A 26,081-nucleotide genomic window follows, 5' to 3' on the forward strand; every position below is an offset into this window, starting at 1 on the left:
TAGATTGGCAAGGGTCAATCCTGGAATGCCGCGGATGGCAATGAAGAAAGAAGCGGAGGGCGTGGAGGAGGAGAAGAGCAGACCGACGAAGCAGGTGATGTAGGATTTACAAACGGAGGAGGCGTGGGCTGGTGACAGGAGGAGGGCCTGGAGGCGCAAGGGTGCCCTAAGCGTACAAGGGATATAAAAGAGAAGCGTGATGGGAAGCTGACTGGCGAGAGCAGAGGTGGGGCACTGGGTGAGGGGCGCGGGTCAGGATAGCGGGGATGCAAGATGGGAGAATAACGGCTGTGCACATTTGGCCGGCACTTGGCAGTCTGCTTCCATCTAGATCCCTCTCATTTCCTCCTTTCTTTGAAGAAAGCGAGGTTCGGAGAGGTTAGGTGGCAGCGGAGGGTGGAGGCCCCGGGGGGGCGCGGGGGGCGCCAGGGAACTGGCGAGCGCAGGGGCGAGGTGTGCGCCTTGCGTCGCCGGGGGTGGGCGCCCGACGCGGGCGGGTGGGGGGCGGGCCGGCGGCAGCTCCGGGAGGGGGAGGCGGGCTCCGCCGGCACACGCCGCCCCTGGCAGGCGGCCTGATCGCGCGCGAGGAGCGGCCGCAGCCGCTGCCGCTCGGGGCCGCCTTGAGCCCCAGATTCCTGAGCGCTCCGCTCGCATGGCAGCCGCCTCGGCGCCCGTCCCCGAGGCCCGCTAGGGGCGGCCCAGCGCCCCGGCCCTCGGCGGAGCCCGTCGGATCCGGCCCCGCTCTGCGTCCCGGGGCGCGCTGCCTCCCAGCCCGAGGTGAGCACCGCGAGCGCAGGGGCGCGCAGGGCTAGGGGCGCTCTGGGGAGTCCAGGCCCCGCGCCGCGGCCGATCCGAGTGCGGCGGAGATAGGAAGGGAACGTGGGAGCAAGTCCCGGGGCGGGCGGGGGGGAGGGGGGTTGAGGTGGGGGGCGGAGACTGCTCGCTGCCCGGAACCGGCCCCCGCGTCCCCTTAGTGCCCGAGGCCATCTCTCGACGCTGTCCCCATCCCCACGGAGTCCTCCTTGCGGACTGCGTTCCCTGCCCGGGCCCCTCCAGCGCCTGACCTCGCTCGGCGCTGCCCATCCTTCGCTTCCTTCCCACAGAGCCCACTCCCGGGCTCCTGTCTCCAGTCTCCTCGCCTGCTCAGTCTTCCCCGCCTCCGCCCTCCTGCTGCCCCCACCACCTTCTGTCCGGACGCCCCTCTTCCCCCTCGGCTCCTATCACTCAGAACCGGAATCCAGGTCCGGCCGCCTCCCAGCCTGTGCCGTCCCACAGGTGTCCGCAAGTCCGGCCGTCCATCCGTCTGTCCTCCTGGGGCCGGCGCTGACCATGCCCAGCGGCTGCCGCTGCCTACATCTCGTGTGCCTGTTGTGCATCCTGGGGGCACCCGTTCAGCCTGCCCGAGGTGAGCGCGCCCCCGGACTCAGGTCGCGGCCCTGCCCGGCCATCCCTCGCTTGCGCGTTGACCTCTGCCGGCCAGAGACGGCACTGCAGCCGCTCGACCCGCGGGGGTTGGCGAGACCCAGGTAGTCCCGTTGCAATTCGAGGAGTCTCTGTTCTGCCTGAGCCCAAAGGGGAGCTCCCCAATTACTGAGACCCCTCGTCCTCCAAGCCCCGCATCTCAGGGAGACGAACCCTAACCCGGTCTCACCCGTCCTACGTCAATCTCTTGCAGCCGATGACTGCAGCTCCCACTGTGACTTGGCCCACGGCTGCTGCGCGCCTGACGGCTCCTGCAGGTAGCTCTCTCGAACACGTGCTCCCAAACCCCCTTGTTCCCCGTTTCCCAGCAGGTCCACACCCACAACCAGGTCAAGCCCCATGGCAGAATGTCTAGGGGCTTAGAATCCTGCTGTTCACTCCCTATTCCCTCATGGCCACAGGACAGACTAGTCAGCCTCTCCTTTACCCCCAGTTCTCTTCTGCTTTGCCTCTCTTAATGCTGCTTCTCGCTTATGCCTCCCCACTTTTTTACCCTCCCAAGGCTGATCCAAGCATTCTGAAATGTTCCTCCTCAAGATACCAGGAGGAAGACCTGAAGCTTGAGAGAGTTTGGAGATTGGGGCCCATGAGGAAAGGGGAGAGATAATGATATAAAGAGAATGGGTTTAGTCTGAGAAAAGCTGCGGAAGGGTTGCTGTGGAGAAGCACTCAGGAAAGAGGATCTTTCTTGATGCATTTGAGTAATTGACTCACTGTAGTGGGGGATGGGCAAGTCTGTACAAGGAGAAAAGTGCACATAAGGAAATGAGCTGACAGAGCAAGGGGCCGGAGGGGCTGGCAGTGTTTGGGACACTCTGAAATCGTTCAGACCTTTGTCCTGAAATTAGGATGGGAGGATAGTCCTGATGACCTTTCAAGGTCACTCTTTTTAAACCATTTCTGAGCACCTCAGACATGCTAGGAATAGCACTGGGGTTATTTACAAATGTCTTAATTTCTTCCTCAACCCATCCCTGCCAAGCATATCTCCAGTTTACAGATGAGAACACTGAGGCCCAAAAAGGTTAGACAAAGTGCAGAACGAGGACTTGCATGCTGGCGTCTGATGGTCTGATTCCATATGTATGTCCTCTGACCCTGTAGAACCCTATACCTACCTGGGATAGGCCAGCTTTCCCTTTAGGGGCTCTCATAGGTCCTGTTTTCTAGAAGATCTGGTCTTCCCTCATCCATTTCCTCAGATTCCCCTACCCAGAGCCCTGCTCCTGTGCTTCTCCCCATCAGGTGTGACCCAGGCTGGGAGGGGCTGCACTGTGAGCGCTGTGTGAGGATGCCTGGCTGCCAGCACGGTACCTGCCACCAGCCCTGGCAGTGCATCTGTCACAGTGGCTGGGCGGGCAAATTCTGTGACAAAGGTAGGGGAGTAGAGAGGTTAGTTGTTGGGCTGGGGACCCTGCGTGTCTTAGGAAAAAATCCATCCAGATTTAGTACCTATTGTGTCTGGCTCAAACCCTCAAATACATGGTATTTTATCATTTTAGACTTTATACCTGTTGCCTAAATTGGGCCTCAACATAATCCTGTGAGGTGAGCCAGGCAGCTGCTGAAAATATAAGTTTCACATTTTACAAATGAGGAAACTGAGACCCATGGATGAGATACAACTTGCCCCATCACTTTGAGACAGGTTGACAGTGCTAGGGCTAGGAGCCTCCAGAGTCCGATTCAGTGTTGTTTCCCCACACGGCACCATACAAGCTCTGGGTGGGTTTGTAGTGCAAGTCACGCCCACAGAGTTTTGGGTGGGGCCTGGGCAGGTCTGGGTGCCAGATGAGGGGCTATCCCAGAGCCTTCCCGGTCTCTCTCCAGACGAGCACATCTGTACCACGCAGACCCCCTGCCGGAATGGAGGCCAGTGTGTCTATGATGGGGGCGGCGACTACCACTGTGTGTGCCCACCAGGCTTCCATGGGCATGACTGTGAGCGCAAGGCTGGACCCTGTGAACAGGCAGGGTGAGTGCTGGCCTGGGGGTGAGTGGGAGGTTAAGGGACAGTCTGGTGACAGAGAAGAAGCAGGACTGTAGAGAGAGTGGCGGTGAAGTATTAGGGCTGAGGAGAAGTCCCACATGGGGGCACCTGAGGATAAAACCCCAGCCTGCCAAAGTGTCCCCAGTTCAGAGTTTCTCAACTTTTCGGGTACCATCGGAACCATTTCCCCAACAACAAAAACCTGTAGGAGCTGGAGGTGTAACTCATCAATGTGTGACTGCTCTGGTGGGGAAGGTGGGTGTGGGGAGGTTGAGGACCTAGGACTTTACCTCGGGAAAGCTGGCACACAGCCCCTAAAGATGTTGCACACAGCAGCCTTGTGCCTCACTGTGAATGAAGAAATGGGGCTGCAGGGCTGGACTTGTCCTCATTTCTGCCTCAGGCCTGAGAGCTTATGAGGATAATAATAGCACACTTGCCTTGAGCCTGGCCTTTGTTTGACATTGGATTATCTCATTTAACTCTCACAGTTTGGGAAGCTGGGTACTATTCTCATTTTCTAAAAAAGATTTTAAGTAATCTCTACGCCCAATGTGGCACTTGAACTCACAACCCCAAGATCAAGAGCTGCATGTTCTACCACCTGAGCCAGCCAGAAGCCCCCTTATTCTCATTTTTAGAATGAGGCGTTCAAGGCTCAGAGACAGTGGCTTAAGGAGACATAGCTAGAAAGGGGGTAGAAGGGTGGTGGTGGTCAGGATGCTGACCTGGGCTACCCTGCAGGTGCCAAGTTGGCATCAGTGGCATCTTTCACCCCCACTGCAGCTCTCCATGCCGGAACGGTGGGCAGTGCCAGGACGACCAGGGCTTTGCCCTCAACTTCACCTGCCGCTGTTTGGCCGGCTTCGTGGGTGCCCGCTGTGAGGTCAATGTAGATGACTGTCTGATGCGGCCTTGTGCCAATGGCGCCACCTGCCTGGACGGCATAAACCGCTTCTCCTGCCTCTGCCCTGAGGGTTTTGCTGGACGTTTCTGCACCATCAACCTGGATGACTGTGCCAGCCGCCCATGCCAGAGAGGGGCCCGCTGTCGGGACCGTGTCCATGACTTTGACTGTCTCTGCCCCAGTGGCTATGGCGGCAAGACTTGTGAGCTCATCTTACCAGTCCCAGATCCTGCCACCACAGTGGACATACCCCTGGGGCCCACCTCAGCTGTGGCGGTACCTGCCACGGGGCCTGTCCCCTACAGTGTGGGGGCAGGTCTGCTGCGCATCTCAGTGAAGGAGGTGGTGCGGAGGCAAGAGGCTGGGCTAGGTGCAGCTAGCCTGGTGGCCGTGGTGGTATTTGGGGCCCTCACTGCTGCCCTGGTCCTGTCCACAATGTTGCTGACCCTGAGGGCCTGGCGCCGGGGTGTCTGCCCCCCTGGACCCTGCTGCTTCCCTGCCCCACACTATGCTCCAGCACGCCAGGATCAAGAGTGTCAGGTTAGCATGCTGCCAGCAGGGCTCTCCCTGTCTCCTGACTTGCCCCCTGAGCCTGGAAAGACCACAGCACTGTGATGGAGGTGGGGGCTTTCCGGCCCCCACCTTCACCTCCTCAGCTTCTCAGACTGGAGTAGCCCTTTCTCGCCACCCCTCTCCTGGGGTACACACACTGAGGGACCTCAGCCTCACACCAGAAATATTATTTTTTTAATACACAGACTGTAAGATGGAAATTTTATCAAATAAAACTCTGAAAGTGCACGTGGGCTCCTTTGCCAGAAAAACCTGCCTGGAGTCCCAGCTGCAAGATGGCCAGAGCAGAGGCCTGGCTCTGGGGAAGCCTCAGGACTATGTTCCCCAAGAAAGCACAGTTTCCAAAGGAGAACCAAGGGTCCCCTTTTCCCCTCTGGGAAATGAGGGAGAGGTAGAGCCACAAAGGACAATGTAAGCAAGGTGCAAGCCAGCACCTCTGTACCTGCTCAGGATAAGACTGTGGGACGGGGGTCAGGCTCAGGGCCCTCAGGGAGAGGAGCGGGATCCCTGGTGGCTGCTCTGTAGCAGCTGCTGGAACAGTGAGTGGGGCTGGCTGCGCAGGGCGGCAGGGGAGTCCAGCTCCGCAACCCTCCCCGCTTGTAGCACCAGCACCCGGTCAGAGTTCAGGATCGTGTTGAGCCTGTACGGGAGAAGGTGGTCAGTGGGGAGTGGAGGACAAGGCCCTAAAGAAGAAAGCTGAGCTGCTTGTCCCTCCTGTTGTCCCCTGGACAGCACAGGTCTGCCCCACAGGCGTTAGCTCCTGGCTGGAGATACCCTTGGACAATGTGTTACTATATAAAGGGCCTGGAGAATGAGGAGCTGAGATTCACAGGGGATTGGAATCTCCAGAGCCCTGAGCCCTGGGGTCCCTGAAAAGAAGGGAGGCTCTGGGTTCATGTCACCATAGTCCCTGATTAGATTCTCACTCTGGATGCGGGCACACCTGTGGGCAATGGTCAGCACTGTCTTGTCGGCAAAGCGTTTGCAGATGGTCTGCTGGAGCAGTTGGTCTGTCTTCTGGTCCACACTTGCCGTGGCCTCATCAATACACAGGATCTGGAACATGTGGAGAGGGTTGGGGAGGAAAGGGAGGAAGAGGTTTAGCCTTGGCTCCGACCTAAGCACCATCCCTCCTGGCCAGGCCCAGCCCAGCCCAGCCCAGCCCAGCCTACAGATCCCCCACCTCGAGCTCTAAAAGGAAAGCTGTCTTAGTCTCTCAAAACCTCTCCCCAGCTCACTTCCTCACCCTGACTGTCCCCTCCCTTCTTCTGGGCCCTCTTAATTATCTCCTCCTATTGCCTTACCTTGGCATCCGTGAGGAGAGCCCTGGCCAGACACAGCAGCTGCCTCTGCCCCAGGGATAAGCTCCGGCCTCCCTCACCCAGCTCACCATCCAAACCACCTGCAAGGCACAGCATCCTCACTCCCAGGTCCCGGGCCTCATCCTGCTCCCTCCTTGCTCCTTCCTGCCACCACAGGGTAGGACCTAGTACTCACCCATGGACATGATCACCTCACTCAGGTGGCACTGCTCCAGGGCCTGCCACAGGGCCCTATCCTCATGCAGGCCCTGGGGGTCCAGGTTTTCCCGAACAGTCCCACTGAACAAAAAAGGTTCCTGGGGGATGACAGCCAGCTGGGATCTGGGGGATAAGGTGGGGACAGGACATGGAGTCCTGACTAGAGATGTGGCCACTTCTGTTCCTAGCACAGGATTTTAGCTAGCCCTTCTGGGAAAGTTTGGGGCAAGACCCGAACATAACTCCCACTCTGGTCCCGAGTTGGCCAGCCACATACTTAGATCTGTGCCAGTGCTATGAGGAATATCAAAGACATCCAAGGCCTTGACTCTATCCTTAAGGAACTTACATCTTACTGAGGTACAAGACACTGAGAGCAGGAGTGAGATAAACTGTGTGGGCCTGACTCCAGCAGCCACTGGGGCAGCAGTGGCAAGGAATGACTAGAGTGTGAATGGGTAGGGGACACTTCAAGGTTGGAGGTGGGCCTGGAATTGGGTCCTGAGGAGCTATATGGTGGAGCTATAAGATAAGTCCACCACAGGTAAGAGAAGACAGGAAGAGGGGTGCCTGGGTGGCTCAGTCGGTTAAGTGTCTGACTTCAGCTCAGGTCATGATCTTGCGGTTCGTGGGTTCAAGCCCCATGTTGGGCTCTGTGCTGACAGCTCAGAGCCTAGAGCTTGCTTTGGGTTCTGTGTCTCCCTCTCTCTCAGAAATAATAAACATTTTTAAAAAATTTAAAAAAAATAAAAAAGACAGGAAGAGCATAGCCAGGCCTTGGGATCAGTATTGGACTTTAGAAGACAGAGCTGCCCTACCTCATGCATACCATGAAACCCAGCAAAAATGATACTAGGTAAACCTGGAGGTTGGGGGTAAGGAGATGATTAGCCCCAGAAGAGGCCACTTGTAGCTAGGGGCAACTGGCCCAGGTCTCGAGCTGTCCCAAGCACCGCCTGCTGAGCATCAGAGCTGAGGGCATCAGTATGGGGCACTGCCCTTGGTAGGCTCGGGTTCAGGAGGCACAGACTGGTGGGTCTCAACCAGAGGCTATGTGCTGGGAAATAGAAGGTGAAGCTGGAAAGGTGGGCCTGGGTCAGACTGCAGACCTTGAGACCACAGCTATGAGTCTGGACCTGATCACCGGAAGCTCGCCATCCTCACCTTCTTGCCCTATGCTCCATCCCGCCCCTGATTGGCCCTGGCCACCCCGAATTGATATATAGCCTTCCTAGCTGGACCTTCCTCCAAGTGCCAGTAGTCTGGTTCCCTTCTTCTCTCTCCCCCAGACCTGAGCTCGGCCAGCTCCAGCTGGCTGGTATCCACACCGTCCAGCAGCACTCGCCCCGAACTAGGTTCCAGCAGCCGGAAGAGCACCAACAACAGGGAAGACTTGCCAGAGCCCGTGCGGCCCACGATGCCCAACTTCTCTCCAGGCTGCACGCGGAAGGTCACCCCATCCAAGGCATTCGGCAGCCCTGGCCGGTACACCAACACCACATCCTGGAACTCCACGCTCCCCTGGGTCAGCCAGCCGATGCCCAGCTGGTGGGTCCGTGGGTGGGAGAGAGAGGGAGACAGGTGAGGTGGAAGAAATCAGGAAGAGGAGGGGCAATGGAGAGTGGAGAGAAGAATAAAGAGAAAGCGTTGGTGCAAGAGGAAAGGGCGCATGCCACAGAGACGGGGCCCTCTCGATGGGCACAAAGATGAGGGAAGCCGTGAAGAATGGGGGATCACATGGGGACGCGAGAGGAGCTGAGAAAGATAGTGAGGAACGAAAGGAAAGGAAGTGGGGGAGAGATGGGGCATGTCAAGAGGGTAGGAGGGTCCTCTAGGGTTCCAGTGCCCAGGCCTGGGGTGGGGATGCAGGCCTACCCGTGGCAGCTGGCCCTGGGGCTCTTGGGGTAGGTCACAGGAGTACTCCTCCAGTCGCTCGACGCTCACCAGCATGGTTTCTGTCTGCGTGAAGCTGCTCACCAGGCCCGAGAGCAGGCCCGTCAGGGAAAGTGCATAAGATAGTGACAGGCCCACCAGTCCTAGGGGAGAGGAGCACAAGCCACTAAGGGATGCCTGCACACAGGGGTGCATGTGGAGCAGGGGTGGGGCAGAACGGGAGAATTTCAAACCACGGACTGTGGGCATGTAAAGGAAGCCAGCAGAGAAGCAGAAAGACACCAAGACCTAGATAGGAACCACAGGAGGCTGGCCACAAGGGAGCACAATGGGCCTGGAGAGGCTGCAAGGGAAGACCATGGAAGATGGGCCTGACAGAGTGCTGGGGATGGGGAAGAGCAGGAAAGGGGTGAAGATCAGAAGACTCGGTTCTAGTCCCAGACCCACCACCACCTGGGCGAGTTTCTCCCTAGGACTTAGTTTCCTCAACTCTACGATGCGGGCAATGAGAATCACAACACTCCTCCCAAGACCCCTGGGTGGGAGGTGAAATGTTGGTGGGGAGAGGTCTGGAGTGAGGGGACAACATGCTTCTGAGGTGAGAGTGAAGCTTCTGAGGGGAGAGGTGGCACCTGGGTTGGCGAGGCCCTGCTGGTGCTGCACCAGGGCGATGCCCGCGATGGCACTGACCACTGTGGCCCCCATGAGCTGCAGCCGAATGTCCAGCCACTGCATTGCGGCACTGGCAGCAAACTGGCACCTCTGGTTTAGCTCCAGGAGTCTCTGGTTCTCCTCTTCAAACCTGGTGAAGGCCAGGAGGGAAGCAAGGCCACTCCATTGTTGCACTGACCCATCCAGACTTCTTCCCCGAAACACGTCTTTCTTGGAGCTGATCTACACACCCAAAGGCCTCTCCTCAGGGGTATAGAGGGGCCAGTGTTTGGCCTCACTATCCCTTTATTCTGTTTCCTTCCTCTTTCCCCTAGGGCACTGCACCCACGTGCCCTTCTCAGGGGTCCTTCTCCCCTCCTTCAGCACCTCATCCCTCCCCCACTTCCCGTGGCTGGGAGAGGCAGACTTCATACACCTGTGACTGGCCCCGGCGGCCCGGAGCACTGCGAGGCCAGCCAAGGTGTCGGCCAGGTGGGTGTAGAGGGGAGACAGCGTGAGGCTGCTCAGGCGCCGCAGCTCCCGGGACGAGGCCCTGTAGTGGCGCTGCACGCGGTAGTACAGGATGCTCAAAGGTGGCAGCAGCAGTAGCAGCCAGGGCAGGCCGGAGCCCAGCACAGCCAGGAGGCCCAGCAGGCCTACTGCGTTGGCCAGCAGGATGTTGAGCATGAAGGGAAGGCTGTCATCTGCACAGGCCACGTCGGAGGAGAAGCGATTTAGGACCCGGCCCGCGGGTGTGGACTCGAAGAAAGTCACTGGCGCCTGGGAGAGAGGGTGTGGTTGCACAAAGGCAGGGCCTGGCAGAAGAGGGGTTGGGAACAGCACTGGGGGATGGTGGGGTGGGGACAAAGGCCCAGAGTACAGAATAGGAAAATGTTCCCAGAGTTTGGGGGCAGAGAGGAGGGGCATGTGGAGCTTGGAGGGAGACTACCCCAGGGTGGGAAAGATACTATCCCATCCCTCTGGCCAGTGGTGACCCTAACAGGCTATCCTGGCCATTCCTCTACCTCCATGCAAGACATACCTACTCCCCTTTCAAGGGCAGGGAGCCAGTCTTTCGCTAGAAGACGGGGACTTCAGGCCAGTGAGTGAGATTGTTAGATGTCAGGAGGAACATCCTGATTACCCGTGGGTGGACAGAGTGATAAGGACAGCAGTCAAAGTCAGTATTATCTCATGGCTAAGCATTCGGATTCCAGCCCTTCCAGTTACTAGATGTAACTGGGAGACTCCAGGCAAGGAGCTTAATCTCTTAAAGGCCCCTGTTTCTCATCTCAGAAACAGGGATAATAACAGAATGGCAGCTCCCAAAGCTGCTGGTAGGATTGAAAGCCACATACAGCAGTCAGGTGCTTAGCACAGCCTGCCTGGCCTAGAGTAAGTGCTCAGCCACCACCAGCTGTTTAGATGGCTACTGTGAGGGACAGTCTCAAAGACAGCCGGTCCCTTTCCTCACCTTCTCCATCCCCCCAACTCTCTGCCTTTACTTGGGGAACAATCCTCTTAGGGCAGGGGACTAGGGCAAAGGACTTTCAGAAGCACCTCCTAAAGCCAGTTTATAAGAAAGGAATTCTATCACAGCCTGATGATGCCCTGCTCTTGGAGGAGAGGCAGAACAGTGGGCAGCTACTCCCTGACAGGCAACAGGAAGACCTATGTAGTACCCGGTTCACGGCCTGGCTCTTCACAGAACTAGGTTTGCCCAGGTAACTTCACTCTCAGAACCTCAGTTTCCTCACCTGCAAAATGGGGATAACAGTACCTACTTCACAGGGTTATTATGAGACCCAGGTAACAGACATGAAAGGGCTTTATAATAAGAACAACATCATTAACAATAATTACTAATTGAGTAGTATGTGTCAGACACTATTCTAAGCACTTTCCATGCACTAATTTAATCCTCGTAAGTCTACAGGGTCAGCAACAGACTAGATATACACATAGCAACAGGGATCAATCTTAGAAACAGTCCTAAATAAAAACTGTAAGAAATGTAAGAAACTGTAAGAAACTGTAAGAAATTTATAAAAATGCTGGCACACAAAATATACGCATTTGCAAAAAGACAAACACAAAGATATATACTGGGGCACCTGGGTGGCTTAGTCGGTTAAGCATCCGATTCTCGACACTTGATAGCAGCTCAGGTCATTATCTCCCGGTTTGTGAGATCCAGCCCCACATTGGGCTCTGTGCTGACAGCTTGGAGCCTGCTTGGGATTCTCTCCTGCTGTCTCTATCCCTCCCCCATGCACGTGCTCTCTCTCTCGCTCTCTCTCTCTCAAAACAAATAAACATTTAAAAAATTTTTTTCAAATCCCACAAAGACACATACTAATTAACCACACTTAGAATGGTTGCTTATCAAGGAAAGGACAGAAATGGAAATAGGGTATGCAGATAAAAGGGAGCAGATAAAAAAAATTAAAAAAGGATCTTTCATGATCTAAGGGGTGTCCTATGTTCCATGAATAACTCCGGCCTCTGCACTTGAAGTCCAGAAGAGAAGTGACTCTGAGAAAGATTCTCTTCTCCCCATTTTACCGATGAGAAAGCTATAGGCTTAAGTAACTGGGTCTGAACCTAGGTAGATGCTCTCCAGGTGTAGAAGGCTCTCCAGGCCTTCTGAGTCAAGTGCTGCACCCTCCTGTGAGGGCTATCTTTTTCTGAGGACTAGGAGGTAGGATGGGGCCCCAATGGAGCCTAGATACTGAGAGGGCTCCCTCATGCCACCCCCACCCTCCCATCCCCTCACCATAAGGACTCGACGCAGCAGGCGGTGATGCAGGGTGGCGGCCGCTCGGATGGTGCCCGCTGCAAAGAGCACTGCCCGGAGAAGGGTGCAGAGGGAGTTGACACCGGCAATGGTCGCATACACGGTGAGGTAGAAACGGATGTCTGAAGAGCCATTGGGGGCAGCTTTCGGCAGTGGGGACACTGAGGTGCTGGGTGGTGAGGAGGGGGCTGTGGGTAACCAAAAGTAGGGCCCCCCAGGGGTCCCTTCCCTTCCCCCATGCCAGCTCTCCCCACCAGAAGACACACCCCTGGAACACCAGCCCCCTACCTCTCAAGCCCTGCCTGGCAACACCTCAGGGAGACTGCCAGGCTTGCTCTAGCCCCAGCTACTCACTAGAGGCTTCCTGGGGAGAAGAGGAGCAGCTGGGCAGAGAGAAGCCCCATGGATCCCGGGCTGTTGGGGGCTGGTGCCTCCTGGGAGCTATTCTTGTCTGCCTTCAGCTGAGAGATCCAGTAGGAGAGCCACCAGTCAGCAGCATTCCTTGTGGCTGGGTGAGGATTGGGAGGGAAAAGCTGTAAGTGAGACCCATTCTTTTGTTCCCTTCAAATACCCCCTTCCTCTGCCCTGGACTCTGGTTTTTACTCTTCTTCACCCCCCTGGCCCTCCTCACCTTGCAACTATCCCATGTCCTCCTCAGTGTGCCTATCACCCTTTAGTTCTGAGGAGTGCATGATCTGGCATTTGCAGAGTCGGGGCTAGTTGGGGGGTGGGGGGGTGTGGTACAAATCAGAAGATGGCCTCAGAGTATACCCCTCCTGCCCTTGGGACTCTCTCAGCTGCTGCCCCTGCCTGGTGAGTCTCAGGGCTTTGTAAGTATCCGGACAAAGTGATGGCTGTGATGGGGACCTTTGTTGTGCTGGGATGAGGGGCTCTGGGGTTCACTCCAACCTTGCATGAGCAGCAACGAGAGGAGGATAGCTAGGGCCAGGCCCTGGCCCACGGCCCTCCAGTATGCTTGGTACACATGGAAGGCCACAGCACCCTCCTTCTTGCTTTCTTCCTGCAGCAGGCGGCCACATGTGTTCCTCTCCACTTCCAGCCCCGCCTTTGTTTTCTCCAGGTTCTGACCAGACTGTGCTGTGGCTGTGAGGATCAGAGAGGTGGGGGGTGGGGATGGGGGGTTATGTCTGCAGGACGACAGTTAAACCTCAGGGTTGCAGACGGGCAGGGGAGCTTTGAGGAAAATGTAGCTCTACAGTATGGTGGTGACAGGCAAGCTCTTTCCTCACCCCTGAGCCATACCTGAGTCAGACTCTTGTCCATCCTCAACCCAGGCTTTGGGGACAGCCTGCACCAATGGCAAGATCTCAGAGGGAGGCCCTGGAAGGCAGCAGGGAGATCAGCATGGGGCTGTCCTGGGTATGTACTCTGCCCTTCTCAACGCACCTGCCAATTCACTTCCCGTTCTCTTTGGACCCCTTCCCTGACCCTCCCTAGCAGGGCCCTGGCCTGGACCCCCAGACTCTGAGCAGGACCCTCAAGTCCATCTCTCTGTGTCTGCAGTCCAAGCAGCACAGACAGAAAATGTTCACCCCCAGGACAGTCCTAGCCACCCATGAGCACTCTTCCAGAGTCACCTCTCCTAACTACAGAGCTTTCTCCTCATGTCACATGAAGTTTCTAAAACTCTGGTGGAACCTCATTTCCTCCTGTTTCTCTCCTAGTGAACTTGCAGACGGTCATGTCTCGCTGGATAATAATCCATCAGAGGTGGGGTTTTTGTTGATTTTTGTTTGTGTGTATTTTTAATAAAAAGACTATTCTAAACCTGATCGCTTTCTCTTCTCAAAGGACAAGAGTGTTCTCAGAGATCCTGGGCCTCTGTGTTCCCAAAGCACCCAGTTACACAGCCCAAGTCCCAAATCCACTGGCATTGCGCCAGCGTGCTCCTTTCTCTCTTCCTCTCTTGCCTCACACCAGTTCTATGAAGCCAGGACAGGGTCTTTCATGAGACAGAAGGATGACAGGGGCCCAGGCCACACACGGAGGAGGTAGCAGAGTCTACATGTAACAGTCCACCTGCCCCTGTTCCCCTGTTACACCTGGGCAGACGGCTCTCTTCCTTGGGTGGGCTCCCACCCTTGTGGCCCACATTACCGGCTTGTACGAGGCGCCCGGCCTCCATCAGCAGCACCACGTCCGCCCTCTCCAGGTACTCGATGCGGTGGGTGCACAGCAGCCTCGTGGTGTGGCTCAGCACTCCCAGGATGCACCGATGCAGCAGGTGGTTGGCCACATCTGTATCCACAGCAGCCAGAGGGTCATCGAGGAGATAGAGGTCCTTTTCCTAGGGAGAGGTAGGGGCACAATGGGCACCAAGTCCAGGTCCTCTGGTTAGAACCCAGACCTCTCCTAGGACACAATCTTGAGGTAGAGAAGACAATTGAGAGGAACTCTAGGGGTTACCCTTAGAGCATAAGAGAAGGAGGTAAGGCCTGAGGGTGAACTTCCCTCCAGTCAAGCAAGGCCTGTGCTCACCTTTGCTGGGTCCCAGCAATTCAAATTACACAATGCTTTTTAAAGGGCCTTTAATTCTGCCTTCAATCTGCAAAAGGGGGATGGGGTGGCCAAGGGCCCAACACCTCAGGAACATTAAGTAAAGAGGAAAGAAACCAGATGCTAATGAAAATATCTCCACCCCCCCTCCCTCCAAGACTGCAGACTCCCCTATCTTTAATTTACCTGGTAGACAGCACGAGCAAGGGCAATCCGGGCCCGCTGTCCCCCGCTGAGGGTCACACCCTTCTCCCCCACCTCTGTCTGGTCCCCAGCAGGCAGGACCTGACAGAAAAGGCCCCCCAGCACTGGTCAGTGGGCTCCCCAATACCTTCTACTCCATCTCTTTGCAGGGAAGAGGTAGAGGGGGTCAAGAGAGCCAGGGAGCTTGAGGAGACTTGAATTTGGGGTGAGCAAGCCACAGGGGATAACCCATAATTCCAATAATCCAATCCCCATGACCTCATGAAGTTGGTATTTTTTGTCTCTCACAGATGAGACCAAAGTTCAGAGTAACTACCTTGCCCAAGGTTGTTCCATAGCTCGTAAGTAGTAGGACATGAATATAGATTTTTAACCACCCTGTCCCACTCACTACCCTGCCTTTTTAACAGGCAAGGATGATGATGGGCAAAATCAGTGTGATAGCTTTCATAGGTTTTTCCAGAAGGAATGAGAAGGAATGTACCCCAAGTCTTCCTGTGGCCTCAGGAGTGGTCTCCTTAGCTAAGGGATACCCATACCAGAGGAGGCACCTGTGGTCTACCAGACAGCTTTTCCTTCTGAGGGAACAGCTTTGTAATTCATCTTTTTTCTTAGTGCCTAGAACAGTTCCCAGTACCCAGCAGACATCTGAGAAATGCTTGATGTAGAAACAAATGATATGAGGCACCTGGGTGGCTTAGTGCGTTAAGCATCTGCCTTTTGATCTCAGCTCAGGTCACCATATTATGGTTCATGAGATTGAGCCCCAAGTCGGGCTCTGTGCTGAAAATGCAGAGGCTGCTTGGAATTCTCTCTCACCCTCTCTCTCTGTCCCTCCCCTCCCCCAAAATAAATAAATAAACTAAAAAAAAAAAAAAAAAAAGGAAAAAGAAACAAATGATACATGGGCATAGGATACCCCATGGTCAATGTTAAAGGTCCTCATTTCCAGGGAAGTTCCACATTTACCTGGACAGGGTAGTGGTGATAATAGTCCTACAGGGAACATGGGATTGAGTGGGAAAGTCACAGGAGAAATCTGGAATCTCATCCCTCTAAATTTAGTACATAGGATATAGGAGATCTAATGGACTTGCCTGGAGTAACCTTGACTCTCTTAAGCCTCTCTCTAAGTGGGAGGTGGAGGAGCCTCTTGAATCAGAACCAAACCTATGTAGGGCGAAGCCTGAGAGGGAACCCTCCCCTAGCCTCAGAGGCCTCAGGGTTCCCTCAGTGGCTGTGTGGAACACCCCATCACTACCACGGCTCTGGGTCCTACACGGAAGGGGGAACCACGCAGCTGGACACTCTGGGAGGACCAAACCTAACAGCCAGTCTTTGGTTAATGGTGCTTGAGTAAAGGCAACCCCTTCCCAGAGAAGCAAGTCTCTGACTTGAGGTATCAGGGACATGGGGGAGCAGGTAGCCAGGAGGTTTCAGGGCCAGGCACTCACACTGAGGTCATCACTGAGGGCGCAGGCCTCTAGCACTTTCTGGTACAGCTGGGCATCAAATGTCTTCCCAAAGAGAATGTTGTCCCGGATGGTGGCAAACTGGATCCACGGTTCCTGGGTCGCCAGGCCAAAGCCTTTGGACAGCCCCCACACTGCCACCTGTCCATGCAGCCTGCATAGAGCAGGGCCAGCAGCATGGGGAGCCAGCTCCCACTGGGTCCCTCCATACCCAGCCCCTGCCCCCCAGAAGCTTCTTTAGACTGCCATCAGTCTAGAAGTCTCTAGACTTCTACATCAGGTCCCCCTTCATGTCACATGGGTCTCTGAATTGGCAGCCACTGAGGTTGAGGCGTCCTAATGAGGCTGGGGGAGGGGGGTCATTCTGGTCTGGGAAGGGAAGAAATTGCTCTTTGGGTACAGCCAAGCAGCTGTCAGATCTGGATGTGCTCAGAAGCTCAGAGGAGAGCATGGCCACCACCCTGCACTCACTCATTCTCATGACAAAAGCCCTTCTTTCATACTTCTGCTCCTCTCTGGATCCCTCCCTGCATAACCACATTTTCTGAAATAGCGGCTGACGCAGGATGTTTCCATTTATTTCTTCACTCACTATTATACCACTTGCAACACTTTGGTGTGATGATTATAACTCACTTTCTTGACTGCCTTTCCCTTTCCAGACTGAAAACTCTCCCAAGAAAGGACAATGTCTTGTTCTTGGCATCTCTGGACCCTAAAATGGTGTCCACCACATGGCAGGGGCTAGGCAAGTGTCTGCTGAAGGTCAAAGCTGAGGACAGCGGGGCACTAGAGGTTGCTCACCTGTGGAGCTCCCCAGCAATGGCAGCCAGCAACGAGCTCTTCCCACAGCCCACCTTCCCCACGATGCCCACCAAGGCACCCTGCAAGGAAGCCAGACAGTAAGCATCAGGTCTCCCTCCTGAGGCCCTGGGCTGCCAAACATTCCACAGAGGGTTCTCTCTGGGCCCCCACTAGTCTGTAAGGAAAGAATGTTCCAGCCCTCAGGCTGAGCTATGCCTCAGAGACACTGTGCAGCACCTAGAGAAGTACAGTGCTTTACTCCCCACTCAGAGGAGTGATCAGTTTCAGTCTGTGTGAAGGGCCTCTGGAGAGAAGCCAGAGAGTGTGCTAGAGAGAATGGGAGGAAATCTGCCCAGAATTTCCAAGGAAAGGTCAAGGTAGGGAGCCCAGAAGGAGAGGGGAGGGGAGGGACTCCAGGCTTTGGGGCCTGGATGCTGGGCTAACTATGTCCACCTGTGGCTAGACTTCTGCTATCTCAGAGTAAAAGGCAGTACTTTGCACAGATGCCCATTTCTGTGATTTACAGTTTCAAATTTTCTGTTCTCCCTTCATTTCTTAGTGGTAACATACATTCATGGGGCTATCTCCCTGCACAAAAAGGAAAAAAAAAATCCCTTTTTTAAAGAAAGAAGTGGAGCTCTCAGAAGCTCTATAATGCCCCCAATCTGTCAGCCAGTATTGACCCGTCTCTGAGTGGCCACCAGACCAAGCTGAGACCCTCCCCTGGGAATTCTCCCTCTTTCTGGCTTAGCCTGTAAGTGGGAGGGCTGTCTGCAGTCACATCTTCTGCTCAGTGGAGAGCAAGTCCACTGAGAGAAGCAGGAGGCAGATGAGAGAAGTAGACAGAAGGAAAGTTCTAGGAGTTGAGTCCTGGTTCTGGGTTGCTGCTGAGATCCAGCTGCATGCATGCCCTTGGATTCTGCAATTCATCTTTATATCCTCATTATAAATTCCTGTTTGCTTAAGCTAGCTCCTGTTTCTATGACTTATATCCAAAAAGCCCCAACCAACACATTAGTAAAATTCCTTTGAAAAATTCCAGCCTTGTCTTGCCTGAACTAAGAAAAACAAAATATACAGCCCATGCCAGAAATGTGAGCCAAATGTGGTAGAGACTAGAGAATGCTGGGTTGAGCTGTGGGGCAAAGGGTTGGATAGGGGTCAGAAAAGAGTGAAAACTCAGAAGTTGGGTAAACAGAAGTCACTGTCCTGCCAGGAATATTCTTTCAAGTGTTTGTCTGAGGGTGTATGCTATGGTGTGAGTCACAAGGTGTGATTCCTTTTCACCAGGATAATAGAGGATTATCTACCCTCTTTGCAAAATCCTTCTCAGAAGAGACTCCTGGGCCTCTCCCCTGGTCCCAGCCTGGGGCAGATGCTGAATAAGCTCTGGGGTCTGTTCTCAACTTGCTGGCCTCTGAGGGACAATGGAGAGACAGACATACTTGTTGGCCTGCACTAGGAGGATATACCTGTCTAAAGACCAGGGAGAGAGTGGACAACTCTGAGAAAGCTGTGTTAATGGGAGGGTGGTCAGAGAGAAGTGTAGACCTGCTCACCACAGCCCCTTCAGTCTTTCCCTCAGTGATTAGAGACGTAGGCCACCTAGCTACGACTGGCACCATCCTTGCTTATCTGTCACTGAGTCCGCATCTCTCTCATTCATCTGGGGACTCCCCTAGGTTGTCTAACCAACAAACCTTCTTCACTTCGAGGTGACTGATGAAGGTCTCCTGGCTCGTTCCAACTGGGTCCCAGGAGAACAGGGCTTCATGCAGCTCCAACACCGTAGATGGCGCTGTGGGGGGATCTAAACAGGGAAAAAGGCACTCAACTTGGGATTCTAATGCACAATCTACCTACTTGGGGAGGGTAAACCAGGAGTGTGTCATTGGCTTGCTTGTCTTGTATCTACCTGCCCAGTGCTAATTCAGCCTATCTTGGTCTGAGGATTCTCCCCCAGGAAATGGCCACTTGCTCTGCCTGGGTTCTGCTGCCTCTGGCTCTTCTTGCCAGCACCTATGTACAGCATCCTCGGGGCTACAGTTCCCTCCTCACCGTGTGCCAGGTTCTTCCCTTCAGCTTCCCATTACCTGAGCTATAGTAGGCTTGGGGGTTCTGGTTGGGAAGGTCAAGGAAACGCTGAATCCGGTCCAAGGACACTTTGGCCTCCAGGAGGCCATTAATCACCCAAGGGAAGTTGTTGAGGGGAAGAATGAGCATGCGCACCAGTGCCAATGCCGTGAACACCTAAGTAGGATAGAAAGGGGATGAAGCATCACCTGAAGCCCAGGAGCTATCTGAAGGCCTGCTCTATGGGTGGCCTTGTGGACAGGTGTGTGGACGGAAGAACAGGGCAGCAGCAGCAGAACTGAGGGGTTGGCTGGAAAATCCTTGGGTCAGAGATGGCAAAGGTAGTCACTTCAGAATCCTAGAAATCCCAGATGTTCCTCCAGGGATCCAGGTTGCACCTCGATAAGCACAGAGGCCTGGCGCATTCTGAGACCCTCTCAGAATTTCTAAGGACAGACATCATCTGGCCCTGGCCACAGCCAGCACTACATCATGGACCTTTTGTGCCCAAGGCTATCAGAATGGGGATCAGGGGACCTAACATGGAGACTGGGCCTGAAGTCAGAGAAGGAAGAGAGGAAAAAAAAGGAATGCCTTTACAGAGGAGAAAGGGTTATAGATCTGAGACCCCAGAAACTTCAGAGAATTCCCGCTTGGTTAGGAAAGGGTAAGGCAGCCAGGGATCCTCCTTCCCAGTAGTCCCGAGGGTCTGAGCCCACCTCCCAACTCCATTGCAGTCTCTGGCTGCTGCCTCTCTCCACGCTGTGCTACAGCCATCCCCTCCTTCCCTGGCCCTTACCTTGGTGGCAGTGAGCTGGTGCCCCATGAGAACATAGGTGATGAAGATGACGATGGAGATGACAACCGGCAGGGCAGCCCACAGGTACACACAGGCTGCATCCAGGTATTTGATGACCCTGAGTCGCCCCAGTTCTCTAGCTCGACAGGCCTCTACTCGGGCCCCTAGGGCCTGCTCCCACCTGAAGAACTTGATGACTCGAATGCCACTCAGCAGCTCTGTCATGAGCTAGGGATAGAGACCAGAGGGCAGTGTGAAGTGGAAATACTGCTCATGTGTGTCCATTCTCCTCTACCCAGTCTTCCCCAAGCTCCTAACAGAGGAGGCCAAGTACTCCAAGCTCCCAGATACTCTGTACTTCCTAGCCCTGGTTTTCTTCCCACCTCAGCCCTAACTTGAAACCCTGCCTTCAAATCCCTTTCAGCCCCGAGTTGCTTCCCCTGCCAGTCTTTTACTTCTCCTCCATGTGTGCTCCAGCAGGGAATAAGTCAGAGTTGGAATCCCCCCCACCTTCCTAGGAGATGAAGTGATAGAAACTACAGGGGTATTACCACACTGGGGTAAAAGCACTCCTTCAATGAGATGAGGGACTAAGACTACTTCCCAAAGCCAGAAGAAGATGGTTTCAGGAGCTAGTCACCAGTATGGCCCATGGCTAGAGTATACAGGTGTAAGAGGCCACAACAAAACCCAGGGTCAGACAGGCCAACGAGCCCAGGCAAGATGGGCAAGGGCCAGATAAACTCTTTGGATCCCAACACTCACACATCCCCAGCCTGCAAGCCAGGTTGGCACTGGGAGTCTTCCCAGATGGTGCTGGAGATCTAGTCTGTAGCTGTCATGGGTAGGGGAAGAGGCCCTGGGCCATAACCAACTATGAGAGTCCTCCTCCCTGTTAGCACTCCGAGCTACTCCCAGAAGAGGCTGATAACTATGCTGTGTGGAGCTCCAGGCCTGCCATCCCTCAGTCACTGCAGAACCCAGAATTGACTTAGCCAGACCCTCCTCACCTAGCATTGGTCTAGACCGAAGACTGACCTACTCCCTTCCCCACAACCCACCCCTTAGAGGTAGCTGGGGTTCTCCTAGGCCTCTGTACTATGGCTACGGGATGGTCTGTGCCCTTAGATGAGGAGGCAGGAGGCTCGGGTCCTAGCACTAATACTAAAAACCCATTTGGTCCAGACAGGCTACTTCCTACCTCCTAGGATTGCTGTATAAGCTAATACTATAGTATTACTAATGGGCCCTGTTCATTTAGTTCACTTATTTTGTGACTTGCCCTGTACCCAGTGTTACCTAATATAATTATGGTCATTTCTTAGATGAGGAAACAGAGGCCCAAAGAGGTTAAGTGACTTGTCTGGAATGGTGAAACTAGTAAGTGGTAGAGTTGGGATTTGAACCCATGTCTGTCTTTCTCTAGTCTGAGCTCTTAACTTCTAGCTCTTAGCAGTCTGAGATCTTAACGCCCTCAGGCACTGTGCATGGGAGGACCTGGGGACCAGGATGCTGGGCGGGGTCTCCGGATTGCTGAGGGACCCCAAGTAGCCCCTCACCTTAACCCGCGCATCCTTGTGCTGTAGCATCTCCTGGTTGCTGGCCATGATGCGGGTGGCAATCACTTTGTTGACAGGGACCAGTAGCAGTGCCACGATCAGACCACCCACGAAGGCCACGCCCACCTGGTGGTGCAGCAGGTAGAGGGTGATGGCCAGCTGCAGGGGCAGGCCCCAGGCCTCATGGAAGCTCCCAGCAAAGTTGAGTAGCCGCTCAGAGTCGGTACCTAGCAGGTTCAGGGCCTCCCCAGCAGGAGGGCGTCTGGGCCCCAGCTGTAAAGCCTTTCGGTACAGAATATTCAGCACAGCCCCCCGTGCCTGAAGTGTCACCTTCCGTATCTCGTACCCATACTGATTCTGCAGCACAGCACCCAGGACAGCCCCACCAGCTAGCGCCAGGGCATAGAGCAGGCCATTGCTTAGTGGCTCCTGCCCCTCCTCTAGGAAGCCCACCAGTAGGGAAAGCAGCAAGGGCCCCGAGAATCCCAGCATGGTCCCCACCAGTTTTAGCAGTCCAAGTGCCAGGTAGCGCTGCCCAAAGGCCCCATACAGGGCCCTCCACAGCTGGGTCCCTTCCTGCCAGCATGCTTGGAAGACTCGAGCCAGGTAGGTGGGGTGCAGCCTGTGTGGAAGGCGGCAAGTGTCCTGGGGCTGCCGTAGCTCTCCACGGGCCCCTCGGGACAGCAAGGGTGTCAGCCAGGCATAGGAAAAGCGTGACAGCCAACTCTCCCCATCTTCAGCTATCTCAGGTTCCTGTTCCTGGGACAGGAGGGGCTCCTGGGCCCAGGGCTCCCGTGGCCCCCCGGGGACTGCCCAGCCCAGTCCATAGGCCAAGAGTGCAGCCAGCTGCAGGATGAGAAGGCATAGGCGGGATAGGGGTCCTGGGAGAAGTGGGGGCAGAAGTGTGCCTCGTTGGCAATGCCATAACAGGGTGAGCACTAGGGCTGGGGCTGGCAGAAAGGCAGCCAGAGCCAAGGCCAAGGGTCCCCGGGAATGGCCATGAGGGGAATGAACCAACACCCACAAGGCCAGGCAGTGGCTGGTCCAGGCCACAGCTGCCACGCCCCCTGCCAGCACTTCTAGCCCTATTGGCCCTGGGCCTGCCCCTGGTGGCAAAGCAACTGGAAGGAGGTCTAGCAGTGGAAAGACGGAGAGCAGGAAGGAAGCTGCAAGTCGGAGCCGCCAGCCAGGACTGCAGTGCAGGATGTAATCTGGATTCCTAGAGACAAGGGGGCAAAAGAAAAGGAGGCACATAATGGCCGACTGAGACCCAGACATTAAATCTAATAACTCACTTACCTAGAGGTAGTCAGTTCCCTTTCCTGCCTTGTACACCTTATTTCTATCCCATTTTACTCTGAAATTCAGGGCTTTTCCTCCAGGAAGTCTCCCTGTCACAACCTAATCCATTTTCCAATCTACCCATATAATTTCTGACCATTATTTTGCCACAGAAACTAACAATTTTTAGTTAAGGTTGTGTGGAACATGAAGACTAATTAGAAAAAAGAAAAAAAAAATCCCAGGAGCACCTGGCTGTCTCAGTCAGAAGAGCATGCAACTCTTGATCTTGGGGTTGTGAGTTTGAGACCCATGTAGGGTACAGAGATTACTTAAATGAAAATAAAAAGGTTTTAAAATCCTAAATTTTCACACAGATAACAACCAAGGAATGAGTATTTATTTTTATAAAATTATCTACCTAAAATAACCCCTAAATTCACCTGAAGCACTATTAGATGAACTTATATATGGCTTCTACACTCTTATACTATAGCCTAAATTTTATGAAGCCTCAGAATATTCTACTCTCTGTCTTTCCAGTGGTTGTAGAAGGTGGTATAGATCGTATTCCGTGACTCCATTTGCTGAAGAAAAACATCTTTCTAGTTTTGTCTCTATCTTCTTGGCATGCAAAAAACAGTTTTAGCGAACAAAAGGGTGATCTGTCTACACTGAAAACCAAGTACAGGATAACACACCTGTAGCAGTGAATATTAGAATGCCTTGAAGGTTCACACAGTGAGATTAAATCTATTATTCCCTTTGTTAGCAAGGCTGGATTACTGAAAAAGTTTAACTCTAGATTAGCATGCTTTGGATTGCCTCTAAAAAGTCCAGCTAACCACAGCTGTGTGGTGTGCTTTATATCGGAATATAAGTCAACCTTTAAGAATTTTATTTTTTAAGATGTGGGGACAGAACATTGGGCCCTTGGAGGTCCCAAGCTGGCCATCAGCCAGTCTTAAGACCTTGGGCAAGTCTCCTTCTCTCTCTGCATCTCATTTTCTTCATTTCTGCAGTGAGCAGTAAGGAGTCTGGACTCAAAGCCCTCTAATGTCTTTTCTTGTCTGAGATTCTGGATCTCTCTAAACCTTTTCAGCAATGTACAAAATGTCTGGTTCTTGCCTGCTCCTTAGACTGTGAGTTCCCAAAGAACTGTGTTTAATAGATACACCTCTGAGCAGGCTTTGGATGTCTGTGCTAACTGACTAACCCTCTCTAGACTTCTGTCTCATTCTGTGTAAAATACAAATCAAGAGTCCCCCCTGCCCCCCCAACCAAGCAGATCCCAAATTTCTCCTCCTGAAGGGAGAGATTCATAAGCCCTGACTGATCTTGGATAGGGACACATTCCATCTATCAGACTAGGGACTCTCAACGGCAGAGACTAGATTTCTCTCCTGCCTTGTCAGTAGCCAGAGTAACAGTAACTTTAGACATATCTAGTCATACAGGAAATAAATACAAAATCAAAGTGGGTTTGGCACTTGCACTTTAGAGACCCAAACCCAGAAAGACTAAAGTTTTGATTTTGCTCTTCTCTTCTACTAACTGCTTCCTCTCCAGCTGGTTACACATGCCTCTCTTAGTCTAGAAACAGAGTTTTCTTTTTTATTACAAAAAAATTTTTTTTAAGTTCACTTATTTATTTTTCAGAGACAGTGTAAGCAGGGGAGGAGCGGGGGGGGGGGGGAGGGGAGGGGGGGAGAGGGAGAGAGGGAGAGAGGGAGAGAGAGAATCCCAAGCAGGCTCTGCACTGTCAGCACAAAGCCCAATGTAGGACTTGACCTCAATAACCATGAGAACCGAGCCGAAATCGAGTGGGAGGTTTAACTGACTGAGCCACCCAGGAGCCCCAAGGAACACAGTTTTCATACATGGAAGTGGTGGTGATAAACTGATCCTACAACTTCAACACAAGTTATCCTTTCCGTCTAAAAACATTGTTCACTCAATTATGCCTCCAATTCATGGCAGTTGGGTTTGTGCATCTAAAAATCTACAGAAGTGATGCTTTCTACCAAGCATCTGGCCTTTAAAAATGTACCAGGCACGGCGCTATATGCTCAAAAGCATTATCTGATTTAACTTCCCAATAATGCTATAAGGCTCAGAGGAGACCGGTAACTTGACCCAAAAGAGCCACACTGCTGCAAAGTGCTAATGCCCAGATCCTATTCTATTTTTGCCCGACTCCGGAGACCTCACTATTCTGGTTAAACTGCCTCGGATATGCGGGTTTCAGGTGAGGTCTGCAGGCACACATGGACAGATGTCTCGCACCTGTTTCTACCCACCTCGGGGTGCCCCAGTGGCAGGCACTCAGCACGGCGAGGAGCGCGTGGGGCAGGGCGCTGAGCACCAGCTGGGTGAAGCAGTGGCCCGTGGTGTCCCCCTCCCACACCGGGAGCGGCTGCAACACGCTGGTCTCGCACAGCTGGGCCAGGAGCCGCTCCATGGAGGCTTCACCTGTGGAGAAAGCCGAGGTGGAGGGAGGAAAGGTTCCTCCCAGACAGAGGGGAATCCGTGTTCCCAACGGCGAGGTCCAGGCAGGGAGCCGACACCCTGGGAGACGGAGTGGGGGCGCTAACCAAGAAGCCGGAGTGGTGTCAGAGGGCTCTGACAGCCGAGTCTGCCAGCCTCTAACCCCGCCCCCGAACCGGGACCTCCCCTCGCTTTGGCGCGGAGGCTAGACCCCGCCCATTCTCGCGTTACCTCAAAGGGAAGTAGTCTGGCTCCCCCGAGCGGGCGGATTTCTGGGCTGGTTACATACCCGACCTCGCTTTTCCCCTTCTCTTGTGTCTCTGCCCCCAGAGATCCGGAACTTCTGACCTGGAGAAGCTACTTGCCACCGGATTCCAAGATCCCGAGCACTGGTGAATGCAAAAGAGTCTGCTGCTGAGTTAGGGTGCTAGCCTGGCTCGCTTGGCACCCCCTATAGGCGGGATGACCTCTCTTGCACCCTTTGCCCCGCCCATTTGCCAGGCTTTTGCGCGCGTGCGCACTTCTCTCTGCCGCCGAAGGTCTCATTGAGCCGGCGTGCCGGCGCTGCAGTCCCACCCTGCCGCGGGTTTACGCTACCTTATTTGCATAGGAACTGATGTCAGCTCTACTGCGACGTCATTTATTCACGCTCAGGTAGAGTACTAGCTCCCATCTGTCTCCTGTTTACTAGCAGGCACGTGCATTGCACTAATTCTTAAAGCTTACAGAACTGAGAAGCACAACGTGCGAGGTACACGGACGTATAATGCCACTTAGGGATTCTTAGGCCATTTACTTCTTTACTCCAAGGCTGCATAACCTTGAGGAAGTTACTGACCTCTTTGAACTTAAGGGTTTTTTTGTTTTGTTTTTTATTTATTTTTGCCTGTACGAAGTGGGCAACAATACCAATGCCAAGGTACTACTGAGAGAGTTGAATAAAGTGTTTAGGGCAAGTGCCTTGCTTAGAGTAGTCCCACAATAAATAAATACATTTTAGAAAAGCAGTGGGAAGAACATGAACTCTGTAGTTAGATGGACCTGGATTTAAATCCTGACTCCACCAATATTT

At 54.0% G+C, this 26,081-nt stretch overlaps 2 protein-coding genes across 9 annotated transcripts; one reads left to right on the forward strand and one right to left on the reverse strand.

The window, feature by feature from the left end:
* On the forward strand, positions 1 to 5,180 carry DLK2 (delta like non-canonical Notch ligand 2). 3 transcript variants are annotated; one of them, XM_019457213.2, is made up of 6 exons: positions 1 to 94; positions 1,276 to 1,405; positions 1,676 to 1,739; positions 2,728 to 2,858; positions 3,313 to 3,457; positions 4,259 to 5,180. In XM_019457213.2, exons 1-6 carry the CDS (start codon positions 26 to 28, stop codon positions 4,992 to 4,994), a joined length of 1,275 nt encoding a protein of 424 aa, XP_019312758.2. In that variant the 5' UTR covers positions 1 to 25; the 3' UTR covers positions 4,995 to 5,180. The 3 variants fall into 3 exon arrangements, with proteins under 3 accessions (XP_019312758.2, XP_019312760.2, XP_019312759.2); XM_019457215.2 differs by lacking the exon at positions 1 to 94 and adding an exon at positions 120 to 226; XM_019457214.2 differs by lacking the exon at positions 1 to 94 and adding an exon at positions 520 to 777.
* ABCC10 (ATP binding cassette subfamily C member 10) lies at positions 5,105 to 25,469 on the reverse strand. Of its 6 annotated transcripts, none has more exons than XM_053904986.1 (22): positions 25,358 to 25,469; positions 24,823 to 24,994; positions 21,242 to 22,460; positions 19,683 to 19,910; positions 18,904 to 19,060; positions 18,511 to 18,620; positions 16,811 to 16,890; positions 15,989 to 16,160; positions 14,517 to 14,615; positions 13,932 to 14,121; positions 13,077 to 13,154; positions 12,723 to 12,917; positions 12,168 to 12,321; positions 11,793 to 11,982; positions 9,453 to 9,796; positions 8,998 to 9,167; positions 8,348 to 8,508; positions 7,764 to 8,017; positions 6,450 to 6,595; positions 6,257 to 6,354; positions 5,896 to 6,008; positions 5,105 to 5,592 (listed from the first exon to the last, which is right to left on the reverse strand). In XM_053904986.1, the coding sequence occupies exons 2-22, from the start codon at positions 24,981 to 24,983 to the stop codon at positions 5,439 to 5,441; spliced, it is 4,473 nt and encodes a 1,490-aa protein (XP_053760961.1). In that variant the 5' UTR covers positions 24,984 to 24,994; positions 25,358 to 25,469; the 3' UTR covers positions 5,105 to 5,438. The 6 variants fall into 6 exon arrangements, 5 of the variants coding, with proteins under 5 accessions (XP_053760961.1, XP_019312757.2, XP_053760963.1 ...); XM_019457212.2 differs by having other exon boundaries at positions 25,299 to 25,405; XM_053904988.1 differs by lacking the exon at positions 25,358 to 25,469 and adding an exon at positions 25,241 to 25,346.
* Positions 25,470 to 26,081: the final 612 nt, after the last annotated feature.

This window comes from Panthera pardus, unplaced genomic scaffold (genome assembly GCF_024362965.1).
Source record: "Panthera pardus isolate Hobbes unplaced genomic scaffold, ASM2436296v1 HiC_scaffold_17, whole genome shotgun sequence".
Classification (NCBI taxonomy): domain Eukaryota; kingdom Metazoa; phylum Chordata; class Mammalia; order Carnivora; family Felidae; genus Panthera; species Panthera pardus.